Consider the following 14,910-nt stretch of genomic DNA (forward strand, 5'->3'; position numbering starts at 1 on the left):
TTGCTTCATGTCCAAACTGCATCTGTTCCTTGTTTCTTTTTAAGGAGAGAGGCACAGGGAGCATTGTCGCCATGTCCAGGGCCAGCTTCTGCTCATTGTACCTCAAGTCTGTTCCAGCAGCTTTTGCCAAAGCAACTGGAACTGTCTGCATATCCCTTCCAGGCAGCAGCCTGCAAAGGGGCGTCCCCCACCTTGTTCATAGTTGCTTCTCATTAGCCCAGCTCTCCCTTTGCAGGTGCCTTTCCCCCAATTGGTGTCACTCACGTCAGTGATGTAGATGATATCACCTTCTTCTAAGTACAATTCATCTGGAGTTCTGGGCTCAAATGTGTACAGAGCTCTGAAGACTTTGACTTGTCCTGCTTGACGATGCCATGCTGCCTCGGGCCTCCTTGCTGGGCCTCGGAGAGATTTCCGGGGTGTTCCTGTTCTGGAACCGGGTTGGATCTTGTATGAAGAACTCAAGACTTTCAAATTTGCCTTCATAGTATCTCCTATCTTCATTTTTGTTGTTATTGTACTTATTTGGGGAAGAAAAAGAAGTAGAAATAATTTATATTAATTGTTTTTGAAAATTCTTCCATAATTATGATTGTGGAACATTACACAATTAAATATGTAATGATATAATTAATGATGCTTCACCTAGTGTTGGAAACAATATACACCAATGGTTATATCACTCAATTGCTTTTCACCAACTTCTTCTTATTAATGTCCTTGCCTATGCTGAGTAGGCTGTGAACTGGGTGAAAAAATTCACGTGGAAAATAATGTGAATGGTACTCTCAGGAGTGATGGTACAATAGCATTTATTTCTTGACTATTGATTCCATATTAATTAATTATGAATCCAAATAAACTTAAATCCCTGACAGCCCTAGTCCTTTCTGTGTTTATCATGGCATTGCTTATTGGTCTAGATGCGGAGGTGTTGGTTTCTTTAGTGCTGACGTGAAATCCATACTGAAGGCTGCGCTTCTTTATCAGGATCGAAAATCGCTTCAAGTCCTCTTTGCTCTGGGCAAGCGAGGTTGTGTCATCTGCGTAAATCACACTGAGACTAAGTCTTCCTCGAATCCTAATGTCATTTTCATTCACATATAATCCATCATCTCAGATTATTTGCTCACCATGCAGATTGAATGCATATGATAAAAGAATTTAACCCTGACACACGACTTTTCTCATTTAAGATGTATATATTGATGTTTGAACAATGGTTTTGAACTGAACTTTTCCGCTTAAATTTGGATTTTTCCGAAGAAGCATATTGGGAACACTTTTGGAGATTTGTGACAATTTGGAAAACTCCGCAGATAACCACCTAGTCTAGAAGAACGGGAAGGGACTATATATCGGTATGCCATGAGTACATGAAATATATTTGGCTATGAATCCCTTTCATGGGAGAATGAAGAGACTTTATAATCCCATAAAGATTTACTATTTTACCAACTCCCGGGGCTGCTCTCCCCTGTCCTTCAGGAGGATTTGAGTCGGAATTGACTGGACAACAGTGACGGGGTGAATGTGATTCGTCTGTCTTATCGTTTACTTCCATGAAATACACACAGTTATTTTAGAGGTAAATTTATCAAAACATGGACACATTAAGTACAGCTCATACATGCCATTCACAGTTGAGAGAAATGTAAACAAATAAAAACATGCTGTATTAAATCGTAACTCTACAAGTTAACTGTGGAATGTCCTGTCCTGCTGTAATGCTTTCCCGGCACTTGCCTGTTCCTCATAGCTGTCTAACATGCCAGGTGACGCCAATCATCTCCCAGCGAGCAGTCGTCGTCCCAGCAAATTGCCTCTTAGAGTAAAAAGTGAGCTTTCACAGGTGGTGATTATTTCTTGTAGTGTTTAGTGGGATATTGTAAACCTTGAAAACATGGAACCCATACAAAATGTCACCCGTGGTGCTGGGAGACTCCTAAGGAAGTCGTGACCTGCCACAGAGAAGTCCACCTAAGACTATGAAGTCACTACTGCCATTAGGTCAGAGGCATGAAGAGCGTGCTCCTGTTGTGAAACACCTTTTTATTGGGGATTTCCAATGTAACTTTAATATGCTTGCCATACCCAACACGTGGAACATACAGAACCTTTCTTAATTCTTAGGTTATGAGAAAGGTTTCTGATAAAGGTAGGCCATGATGAATTACGTTTGGGGGAGTCCTAAGTTACTTGAGGGCTACACATATCCCTAAGCCCCATGCCGTTCAGGGGACAACTGTGTGTGGTCCTGTGAATGTGTGTCCTTCAAGAAGTTCCTAGGCAAATTCAAATGATTTCAATTTCATTGTCCCATGCATGTTTTGAAGCCCTCTCGTATGTCACCGTGCACACACATTCACACACTGCAAACACAGACGCATCAACCAGCGAAAAGTCGTGCCCTGTGAGTGTTCCTGAGGGTTTTGAAAAGCAAGGCGGCGACTTTGAGGAAGAAGGTGCACCTGGCCCAAGCCATGGCGTAGTCAGCTGCCTCACAGGCGTTGGCCGTGGACTTCGGAAAGGTCACACCGATCTGACTTGGAAAAAGTACCGTCAGAGTGCTCCTGAGACTTCTTTTGACATCCTTGGGGCATGTAGCGAGGAGAGAGCCGTCCCTGGAGAAGGACGTCATGCTTGGTAAGGCGGAGGGCAGTGAGAAAGAGGCGGGCCCTCCAGGAGATGGAGGGACCCCTGGATGGCCGCAGTGGGCTGAAGCGGAGGAACAGCAGTGAGGATGGCGCAGGACTGGATGGTATTTCACCCAATATCCAGTATCCTAACCCACTCGATGGCACCTAAAACATCAAAACCCATAAATAGGTGAATATAATTAAATTAACTGCAGCAATTAACAAGGCAGAAGTAGCGATCCCTTCCTTGTCTCGTTGGCATCATTTTTCTCTACAGAAAGGTAGGGGCTGCACCCTTAGGGACTTCTAGAAAGTTCCCAGTAGCTGTTCCGGTCCTCTGTGATTAGTGCCGGGGGGTGGGGGGGAGGATTTGCCCTTGATGCTTACACAGACTCCCTTTGACCTGCCTTTTCGCTTGTGTTTTGAGACTGTCTCTAGATCGCTTTCTGCTTCAGATCAACTACCTGGAGGTTCATTAACTCTGGTATAGATTTTAAAAACTCCATTTCTTCATCAAGTGTTATTTGTTCTGTGTTTAATTCTGTCGTAGCATCCTAGGAAACTTACATTGTAAGCCGGACCTCTTACATTTTTAGCGCACTCTTTATGATCACCACCTGTCTTCGTTATTCTCCCAGGAAAGCCAGTCCCAGCTTCACTTTCTCTCCTTTTTTGCCCGAGACTGTGGCGAGAAGGTTGCTTTTTACAGACTACCTACGACAAGCACCCTGGCCTCCTATTACCTGCAAGTTTGTTGGGTTTGCCAATTGAAGGTGTTGGCGGAAAATAGGAGGGGAGAAAGAAAGTTGTCTATGCTGTGTCGCTGTTTGTCATTGTTTGTTCTGTGTTACAGGCTGTGTTTTGGCAGTAGCTGATTACAGCTCTCAGGAATGGCCTTCCCTCCATCTCTCTGCTCACATGTCTGTTAGGTGCAAGAGTGTTCCTTCTGACTCCCTGGCACCCTGTGTCCAACAGAATGAAATTGCTTGAGCCTCTTGTTACAGCCGCTTTGTCAGTCTGTCCATTAGGGCCTGCCTTCCTTGTTTGCGCCGACCCTGTGCTGTGTCGGTCCTGAGCTCCCTCCCCAGGGATTGGCCTCCTCTGAGCCCAAACACAGTACGTGAGACCTTGAGTTTCACTTCAACCATTTCCTTCCTTAGCACGGTGGGATGACGACTTCCTACTGTTCTAGAGTCTGGGTCCTCCACCAGCTACTGTTTGTTCCCTAACTTTGACCCTGCTATCCTTCCAGTTTATCACTCAGTCTCCAGTGTTTTCTTGTATTTTAATAAATTTCTCTATTTTATAACTTCAGTTTGGCTATGATTACTGTATATACTCATGGATAAGCCGAGTTTTTCAACACATTTTTGATGTAGTTTTTGTGGTAAAGTGAGGTGCCTTGACTGATATTCGGGTCATCTCATACTCGAGTATATAGGTATCTTATGCACACACACATATATATTTTTGCCTACTGTATATATATATATATCTATCCTACTGTATGTAAAATATATCCTACTATCCTTAATAGTTAACTCACCAATGATGTCTCAATCATCTTTGGATTCTAATACCTAATAGTTTTTGTTTCTGATATACATTAAGAGTTGATAAACATTTGCTAAATGCATCAATAAATTAACATGACTATCACAGATACAATCTGCACTTATGAAGTCCAAGAACCCTTTTAATTATGTTTTCAGATTATTTTGTTGAAATTTTAGATTTAAGGAATAATTGTGGTCCCTTACATATATTAATGCTTCCCATTTCTTCAGTGGGCTGAGGCAGGGGATACTCTGTTGTACTACTGAGTATTCATGATAAACTTCTGAATTATGGAGAATCACAGAACCTGATGAAAAAATAGATGGGATTTAAGTCATTTATTTTTCAGTTCTCTCTAAGCCAAGTTCACTCTATTTGTGTCATTGCTTGAAAGAGAGTGTAGCTATTGTGATCTCATTCATTTCTGTGCTATTTCCTTCTCTGCCAAGCTCCATTTGGTACCCTATTGTCCCACTAGTTGCCCATTTGAGTCTTTTGAATTAAGAGTTTGGAACATCTGCTCAGCATGAATATTAAATTATCATAAGACTTGGTATAAGGAGAGTTTACCCTTGTGCTTTTTACAGTGTTTGGTTTCTCCTCTGTTGTAAGAAAGACTTAGAGCATCAGGGTTTGGGGTTTGTTTTTGTTTTTCTCCTCTTTAAATCCTCTTAAACTTGAATAGGCTGTAATCATCAAATCATGTAATAGACTTAGAAACTATTGATGGCAGGTGCTGGAGAGAAGTTAAAAAAGGTTTATTTAATTTTATCATCTGATTACGTGTAGTATTTATTAAGTGCAATTGAAGGTTCACCACTATGCTAGAGCTGGTATTTTGAGGTTACCAGACCACATAAATAAAAAGAACACTCAAATATTACATATTGGAGAGACATATTTTACAATTAACAAGGTTCATTAAGTAAATGCACCTGCTATTTTAATTCACACTATGATAGCTAGTATGCAATTGAAAAATCTGCTTCACTTTGAATATTCATGAGTGAGCAAGTTCTAGCCAGCAAGTAAGTCGTATTATTTTCCAGCAAGTGCCAAAATATTAAAATCAATTTCCCATTAGATTATGTTATGTAGTAAAAATCATTAATAAAAGCTGAGTAAGGAGATCAGCTGAAGGATGACATTTTAAAATGTGCAAGCTATCCATTATTTAAATAGGAAACTTTAAATAATTAGTTACTTTTTCCAGCAAAGGTAGAATCTCGATTACACTTAAATTGAAAACTTAGGCAACTGTGTATGAAGGGTTTCTAAAGTTCATGGAAAAATGAAAAATTTAAAACACTCTCTTACGTAATCTTATTAAAGTATGTCGAATGTTTTATTAGTAATTGGTGTTGGCATATAGATACTTTTAAAGGTAACGATAAGGCGAAAGAGGGAAATGCTTTCTTCTCATTAAAACCTTGCAATGAAAGGGCATGTCCAGGTTGACTTTGTAAAGCATTTCTACTGGGAGAGAGGGGTGCATTGCATTGGTTTGAGCCTGTGCACGAGAAAGACACACTGCACGGCCTGCTTCCTCGCCATTGTTCTGCTGCGCCAGCCTCGTGTTGCACTCAGTGTGTCAGTGTGTCTCACTGATGGCCCTCCTCTTCTTGGATGGGCCTCTACCAAGCGTGATGCCCTCTTCCAGGGACTGGCCTCTTCTGATAAAACGCCAAAGGTGTGTGAGACAAGTGTCTCACCGTCTCTGCTTCTAAGGAGCTATGCATCCAGCGCAAATTTGCTTGTCCTTCCAGCAGTCCACACTACTTTCAACATTCTTCTCCAACTCCATAATTTAAATGGATTTATTCTTCTTCGCTCTTTCTTATTGGCCGTCCACCTTTCATGTGCATTGAGACCACTGAAATGCCTTGGCTCGGGGTCACATTCACCTTGGTCCTCAAAGTGACATTCCAGTTCTGAATTCAGTACTTGAAAGAGGTCTCAGGGAGCACAGTTTCCCAGTGCAACAGGTTGCTTGATTTCTTGACCGCCACTTCCAATGATGTTGATTGTGTGTCCAAGTAAAATGAACTGCTTGATGACTGTCGCCTTTTCTCCATTTATCGTGATGTAAAATACGGGTAGTTTAAAAAGGTGCGGAAGGTTATTAAGCTAACAAACTGCCCGACTCTGTTGAGGTTCCCCTGTGAGATAACCGCTTTCATCATCGTTTGAAGTAATTAGCTCACAATGGATCTAGGTGCTGTGAGGTGCTGAAGCATCTACCATATTGTCTGTGCTTTCCAAGGAAAATACTGCCTAATGAGAGTAATGGAAGGCAATTCAGTCTTCAAAATTGTTTAAGCAATAGAAGAGTCTTGAAGGCTAAGCTTCATTAGCTTCAGGATAAATCCGTCTTTGTTTAGTTGATGAGTCAACTTAATTATGTGAAACATTTATTTGAAAACCAGTAAAGAATTTCTGTGGGCTAAAGGTTGGCAATTATAAATATCTTATAAACTTCAGAGAAAAATTATTCGATACTGTGTATGCATTTCCCCTCATTAAATTATTGTTTTCCCACACTGAATGTGAAGTTATATTTTAAAATGTCATGTAATTGAGATGGAACCAAAGCAGAACCAGAATAAGAACTTTCAACACCGTAACTAAGATGTTCTAACTTGTATGGCTCTATGTGGGACAAGCCATTCCAGGTTAGGCTACTAACTGGAAGGTTGGAGGTTCCAATCCACCCAGAAGCTCTTTGGGGAAAAGGTCTGTCAATTTGTTTCCATGAAGTTGGCCACTGCAAATCTTCTGTTGCACAGTTCTATTCTGACACATGGGGTTGCCGAGAGTCAGACTTTATTCTGCAGCAATTAGTTTTTAAACCCATAAGGAAAAAACAAAACAAAAAATCTAAAGCAAAACCCACTGCTGTTGAATCAATTCTCATCGTGACCCTGTGTGGCAGAGTAGAACAGCCCCACCCACTTCCAAGGCTTTCCTTTTTATGTAATCAGACTGCCACATCTTTCTCCTGCGCAGTAGCGGTGCTGTTGCTGTTTGGTGCCGTTGAATTCGGTCTGACCCATAGCAACCCCGGGTACAGTAGCATGAAACGCTGCTGGCTCCTGCTCCATCATCCCGGCTATGCTGGAGTCCCTTGTCACAGCCACGGTACAAGTTCATCTTTGGAGGGTGTCCCTCTTTTTTTATTTGAATTCCAAACCTTTAATATAGCAGTCAAGTGCTTACCCCTGTACTACCAGGCTCCTGACTCCTATATATATTTGGATATAAAATAATACACAAAAATATAAAATTTATAAAATATAAAATCGAATGTGAAATAACTTCATTCTGATCTTACATTTTAAAATTCTGTAACAGTACATCCAAAATAAACATTTCTCATACTTGTACTGACCTTGATTTCTTGCTGCCCTAAGCACCTGCTTAAATGCTAGGGAGCAGGGTCCTTTTGGGGTCACTATGCGCTGCGTATCTAGTAAGATTACTGGAATTACTCGTTTTAGGGTCTAATTCCTAACCTTTTTCACCTTATTTTACTTTCTGAACTTTATGGGCATGGAAGTAACTCTTGAGACGACACATGCTTTACAATAGATTGAATTTTGGATTAGAGCCTTTTAAACTCCTTGGAATTTTTGAATTACCACTACCAGTAATGTGAACATCTGTACATTATATTTCCCAATAAACAATATTTATATTGTTATTATTCTTTTTTATTCTAAAGCAATATGCCAGTTTCAAGGACGGACCTACTTTGAAGGAGAGAGGAATACAGTCTACTCCTCCTCAGGAGTGTGTGTCCTCTATGAGTGCAAGGTAAGGAAACTCTACGGCTGCTTCCAAAATCATCGCAGGTTTACGAAGACAGTAATCATTTCTGTAAAACCTCACCCTTGCAAAACATTTTTAAACTTCCAGGCATAGAGGATTAAAATATTAACTAGAATTAAAATGTAAATTAAGCCCCATTATTATTTGCAAACATATGAATTGATTGTTATAAATTAATATCCCCCTGAATATAAACTGAGCTTTTGTCAAAATAAAGTTTCTATGAAATTGTCTTGCATTTTCCAAATTTATATGTGATCATAGTTTGCTGTTGTGAAGAAGTTACACTCAGTTCATTGTCACTTAATGTTTTGACCCAGCTCATTGCCACTCCTGGTTTTGATCAAAGTGGGACCGATAACTCAGTTTAATTAAAGTATAAAAATTACCTGATAAAAATGAGCTCTTTACTAGGAGAAATATTTTGAATTACATCATAGAGTAGTCCTTATAAATTTACTTGCCATGGTCTCTTGTTTTCATTTTTTAAAAACTTTTTATTGTAATTTGAATGAAGGTTTACAGAGTATATTGATTTTCCATTCAATAATTATACACATTTTGTTTCATGAACCTGATTGCAACTCCCATAATGCAACACCACTCCTACTTCCTCTCGGTCTTTGCTTTTCTATTCTTCCTTTCGCCCTGCATTCTGAGCTGTCCTCTCTGGATTAATACTGCCCTTTTACATCTTGCATGATTGGCTGTTCTAAGGAATGCATGGCTTCATGGCATTATCGTTCACTTTATTGCTCACTCAGCCTCGAAGAGACTCCTAGTGATCCCTTAGGACAGAGTAGAGTTTCCCTTATAGATTTAAGAAAGCCTTATCTTTCGCCTAGAGAGCAGTTAGTGGGTTTGAACCGTTGACCTTGTGATTAGCAGCCCAAGCTTAACCCACCACACCATACTAGCTCCCTGTTCACTCTATAGGCCTGCTGTTGTTTGGCTGGCATTTGATCTACGTACGTGAGTTCATGTCATGTTTGAAAGGTGATAGAGGCCTATGGTCTCATGATATATGCTTCTGAAGCTATTGTGAGCTCCCTGATTTACTAATTGCAAAACTAAATACTATTTAGAACATTTTCCATATTTTGGAAGATAAACTATTTCAACTTTATTATAGCTGAATGAAACTGAAGTCATATAATTTTTCTGCCTTTGGGGTTCATTTCTATCTGATACTTAATTTTATTATTTAAATGTCTCCCTCAGATGAGTTTTGAACCTACTTTCATATACATCAATTTTGCAGAATATTATGATAGATTATATATTAGGTTCGCACAATCAATAAGCTGAAGGTATCTGTTGTAGGCGTCTCTAGAGAAGCACACCACCACCCATCATTTTGTCATACGATGCTGGCTTGTGTGCCACTAGCATTTCAAATACCAGCAGGGTCACTCACGGTGAACAGGTTTCTGTGGGGCACCCAGACTGAAAACTGACTAGAGAGGGGGGATAGTCCTTCAGAGAGATTAGCTGCAGACCTTTCTGAGTAACAGGAGCGCATCATCAGGTGCAGGGCTGGAAGATAAGCCCCACGGGTTGAAGGCACTCAGAAGAAGGTGAGAATTACCTAAGATCAGCTGGAACATCACAGGCTAGTGGTTGTATAAGCAGATGAATCCAAGGTCAACTAGTCAGGTTTGTAACTGGTGAGTAAAGTGATTTCTAGGCTGGCAGGCAATATAGCCGAGCCCTGGCTCAAGTCCAAAGATTCAGAAGTCAGTCAGTCAGTTGCAGAATTCAGTAGCCCCTTAGGTCTTTAAATTTCCAAAACATGTAAGTTAGGAGAATCCTCCAGCTGAACATCTGGCCCACACATGGATCTTGCCCATTTCTATAACTGTGCATGGATCTTGCCCTTTTCTATAACTGTGTACATCTTTCTTGAAAATTCTCTCTCTCTCTCTCTCTCTCTCTCTCTCTCTCTCTCTCTCCCCACACACACATACAAGTGCACATGCACACACACACACTATATAATCAGTGTCACTGATTTTGTATCTTTAGAGAACCCAGTCAAAGACAGCAACCTTAACTGATTGTTTTAGAGACCATCTCAAGAACAAATCTGACATTGAATACTAATGAGGGAAGCCTCAAGGAACTATGGTGTAATTTCTAAAACATCATACATGAAGAAAGCAAGAGGTCATTGGAAAGATAGGAAAGAAAATACCAACATGAATTTGAGAAGAGACTCGGAAACATTTTCTGGAATGTAGAGTAGCTAAAATGAAAGGAAGAAATGAGAAGCAAAAAAGGCAAGCTTAATAGTTCAAATGGTAGTGTGAAACCACAAATTAGAATATGATAATGAGATGCGTGAAAGCCTGAAAGAAGAAAGACTAGAAGGAAAAATGAACTCAGTACATCTCAAACTGAATGATCTGGGATATCATTCTATACTGGAAAAAATCAAGCCTCAAAATATAGAGGGATTTCATGGAGAAAACATTACACAATTGTGGGAAGCATCAAAAGATGATGTGAGGAACACAGAGTCACTAAACCAAAAGACATTGATGGTTTTCAAAAGGTGGCATCTAATCAAGGACCAATGGTACTGAAGGAAGAAGATAGAAGGAATGCCGAATGAAGGCATCGGTGGCAAATGAGGCCCTGGAAATCGATGGAATACTGATTAAATTTTTTCAACAAATTGATGAAGCACTAAAAGCACCCTTTAGTCCACACCAAGAGATTAGGAAGAGAGGATGTCCAGAAGATTGGAAGCTATTTGTATATGTGTGCATCTCAAAGACAGGTGACCCAACAATATCATTAAAGTCCCATACAAGGCAAATTTTGATGAAGATAATTGAAAAATAGTTGCAAAAATACAGAGACGAGGACCTGCCAGCAATTCACGCCTCATTCAAAAGAAGAAGGAATAAGGAGGATCTCATGGCTAAGGTCGATGGCTCCTGCCTGAGAGCAGAGAGCACCAGAGAGATGTTTATCTCTGTTTTATTGGCTATGCAAGACCTTTGACCCTGTGGATCATAACAAACTGTGGATAGCCTTGAGAAGCGTGGGAGTTATGGAAGACTCCACTGTGCTCATGAACAAGCACCAAAACCCCAACCAAACTCAAGACAGTTCTGAAGGCAGGACAGAACTGTGCGTGAGTTTCTGAGACTGTAATTTGTTGTTGTACTTTTAAAACTCAGCATTATTTATTTATTTATAATTTTGCGTTAATTGGGATTTAATACATATATCATATCCTTCCATAGTTCAATCATATCAAGCAGAATTGTACAGTTGCTGCCCCAATCAGTTTTCAATCACTCTTTTTCTTCCTGATTCTTGACATCATCTCCCTTTTACCAGCCCTGCACCCCTCCCCCTACTGTATCCTGCTCCCGAGAACCTTATTTTACTTGCTGTTCCTTTATGTACATCACTCCTGGGTTTAATATTCTGAAACACCGAAAAACATTTAGCACAGCTTTATGATGGTGACCTCCAATGACATAACACCTCTGAGACACACCTTAATGTGACCAAACAAAAATGAAACAAAATACAGAAAATGTTGAAAACCAGATCAGGTCCAGCATCAACAGACAACGTTTTAACTGTTCAAGTTCGATTCATGTCTTTGATCTTCTGTACCCATCTCTCCAAAGCACTCTGTTTAGTAGCCACTTTCTTCCCAGGCCTCAATTGTGGATAGACGGAGTTGATCAGAGGCTTATTTCACATGTAATTTGCACAGATGAATCTAGGGATCCCACCCCGCTGTCATCCATAGTCTTTATGGGAGTCGAGTGCCCCGCCAGTCTCCCTGTGAGCAGCTGATGGTTTTGAACTGCTGTCCTAGCCAGTTAGCCTCTCAATGCCCAATGGCGGTGCCACCTGTGCTCCCAGAACAAGCTCCCAGAGCAATTAATTAGAGAAGCTTGAAGAAGACTGTGGCATCAGCATTGGAGAAAGGTTTGTTGACAACCTGGGTATACAGATAACACAATGTTTCTTTCTGAAACTGAGAAGGACTTGAGACAATTGCTGAGGAAGATCAAGGATTGTAGTCTTCAGTATGGATTACAACTCAGTGGAAAGTAGACCAGCATCCTCATAAATGGACTAACATGTAATGTCACAATAGCTGGAGAAACATTGAAGCTATCGAGAATCTTGTCCTTTGTGGATGCACAATCAACTTTCATGGAAGCAGAAGTCAAGAGATCAAAAGACATGTTGCATTAGGCAAATCTGCTGCACAAGACCTGCTGCATCTGACCCAAGCCATGTTATTCTCCGTTTCATCATTATGCATTTGAAAGTTGGGCATTGAATAAGAAACACTGAAGCAGAATCAATGCATTTTCATTTTGATGCTAGGGAAGACTATTGAAAGTACAAAAGAGACACAAGTCTGTCTCGGAAGAAGGACGGCCAGATGCACCTGACTGTCAAGGACGGTGCGACTGTAGATCTGTTGTCAGCAGAGACAAGCTATGAAGGAGGCCATGATGCTTGATAAAATAGAGGGACCGTGAAAAAGAGGAAAGCCCTCAACAAGACTGCTTGACATGGCAGTTGCAGCAATGGGCTCAAATGTAAGAATAATTGTGAGACTGGTACAAGACTAGGCAGTGTTGTACAGAGGGACACTCTGAGGTGGAACTCACTTGATAGCATCTAACAACAACCACAGCTTATGTATTAATGCTGGGAATGAATAAGGAAGACAAGAGAATAACTGATGCATTTGAATCATGGTACTGATTAAAAATATCAAAAGTACCATGAAATTCTAAAAGAACAAACAAATCCATCTTAGAAGAAAACACAAATCCCTCATAGAGAAGGAGAGCAGAATGTCGCTTAGAAGGGAGGACGGCGTGACTTCAGCTCACGTACTTTGGACATTTAGCTTGTACTTCAAATTTGTTTTCTCCCTCTCAGTGGCCCTGTACCAAGATGCTTTGAATAGAATAGCTACCACTATAGAGTCCGGGACTGGACAACATCAAGTGAGATCTAGTTATTTTAAAATGACAGAGGGGATCAGAGGGGATCAGTTCAAGAAAGGTGAACAATTTTGTTTACTAATTTCTAACATTATCGGTTATAATTTAACAATCATGAGACCTTTGATATTTCTGTACTTAAATATTTTCATGCATACATATCTATGTTAGGGGCTACCCAGTTGATTCTAACTAACAGCCATTCTATGTAGAACAGAATGGAACACTGCCTGCTTCTGCCCCGTCCTCACAATTGTTCTTAGGTTGGAGCCTCTTGTTGCAGCCACTGTGTCAGTCCATCTTGTCAAGGACCTTCTTTCTTCTGCTGCCCCTCTCCTCCACCAAGCATGGCGTCTTTCTTAGGGACTGGTCTTTCCTGACAGCATGTCCAAAGCGTGTGAGATAAAGTCTCACCACCCTTGTTGTCAGAAATCATTCTGGTTGTACGTCGTCCACGACAGATTTGTGTATTCGTTTTCCAATGGTACTTTCCATTTTCTTCACCAGCATAATTCAGTGGCATGAACTCTTCTTCGGTCTTCTTTATTAAATTGCCAATTTTTACATGCATATGAGACCATTGCGATTCCATAACTCTATTCAGGAGCACTTTGCTCCGCAACGTAACCTCCTTGCTTTTCAACACTTTAAATTGCTCTTGTGCAGCAGACATACCCGGTGCATTGGTGTACCAATACACTACAGCTAAATACTTTTTATGTCATTAGCGTGTATCTCATGATGCTGATACTTAGGGTTCAGAAATGTGCCGGGAGAGTTGTCTATTTACTTTTGAAATTGCTGAAAAAGAATTTTATTTTAATTTAGTATTATTAGTAGGCAACACTGAAAGTTCTCCATAAATATTTGCTAAATTAATTAATGTAATCTTGTCTTTACTGGAAAACCACAATTTCAAGCGTGTCTGGTTCTTATTAAGCATTTTTAGTGCACGGTATGAACCGCGGTGGCACAGTGGGTTCAACTCTTGCGACTCCCAAGCTCACTGCTTCAACCTCTAACCTCTCGGAGGGAAACGATGCAGCTGTTTGTCCCAAGAGACTGATAGCCTTGAGAAATAGAAGGGAAAGTTCTACTCCGCCTTACTAGCTGGTGCAATCGCTATATCACGTTTAGTAAGCTAAAATATATAAATTGATATATCTATGTTTAAATTCATATAGGTATAGCATTATAACTGCAGCCTGTAATGAATGTAAAATAAATGAAATCGTTTGCTTTCTTTTACTGTATTAAGTTTTTTAAAGCTTTCCTGCAGGATACACCTACCTGTGGTCAAAATCCACATGTAACTAGTAGCTGTTGATTGAGCAACATTATATCTTATTGTGCTTTTGTAGTTATCTGCTGACTTTTGACATTAAAGTAGCCCTTTGCTTCTTTGGCCTTGTAGGATTCAGAGTGCAGTATTTATAATTTGACATAATTCAGAGATGTCACTCTTCCTTTTTCTGTGCAGTCTATTCTGGTCCCTGATTTTTTCTTTTTATTGGTCTTTAACATGTGTCCTGTGAGTCAGTGACTTCAATAATACCACAGATGATTATTGTTAATACTATATGTTAACAATATATGATTCTCAGATATGATATTACCACTAAATCCAGTCATTTGACTCCACTGTACAGAGGCATATTGGGGAGGGTCCTGTAGTGACTCATGCCCCCCACCCTAATCTCCCACGAAGCCTGTGAGGAAGGGGATGAAGGGGTTTCAGACTGGGTGGGGGTAGAAAGGGAGAACCGATCTCGGAGATCTATGTGTAACCTCCTCTCTGGGAGATGGGCAATGGGGAGGCGGGTGAGGGGAGACGCCGGGGAGTGTAAGATAAGATATAATAATTATTTATAGACCATCAAGGGACCAGG

At 40.4% G+C, this 14,910-nt stretch overlaps 1 protein-coding gene across 1 annotated transcript in view; it reads left to right on the top strand.

The window, feature by feature from the left end:
- NELL2 (neural EGFL like 2) overlaps positions 1–14,910 on the top strand; it is a 449,535-nt gene that overhangs the window by 192,634 nt on the left and 241,991 nt on the right. The window contains exon 11 of the mRNA XM_075553021.1: positions 7,918–8,009. Within this exon, the coding sequence (XP_075409136.1) occupies positions 7,918–8,009 (92 nt within the window). The remainder of the gene's footprint in view (positions 1–7,917; positions 8,010–14,910) is intronic.

This window comes from Tenrec ecaudatus, chromosome 6, assembly GCF_050624435.1.
Source record: "Tenrec ecaudatus isolate mTenEca1 chromosome 6, mTenEca1.hap1, whole genome shotgun sequence".
Taxonomy (NCBI): Eukaryota; Metazoa; Chordata; class Mammalia; order Afrosoricida; family Tenrecidae; genus Tenrec; species Tenrec ecaudatus.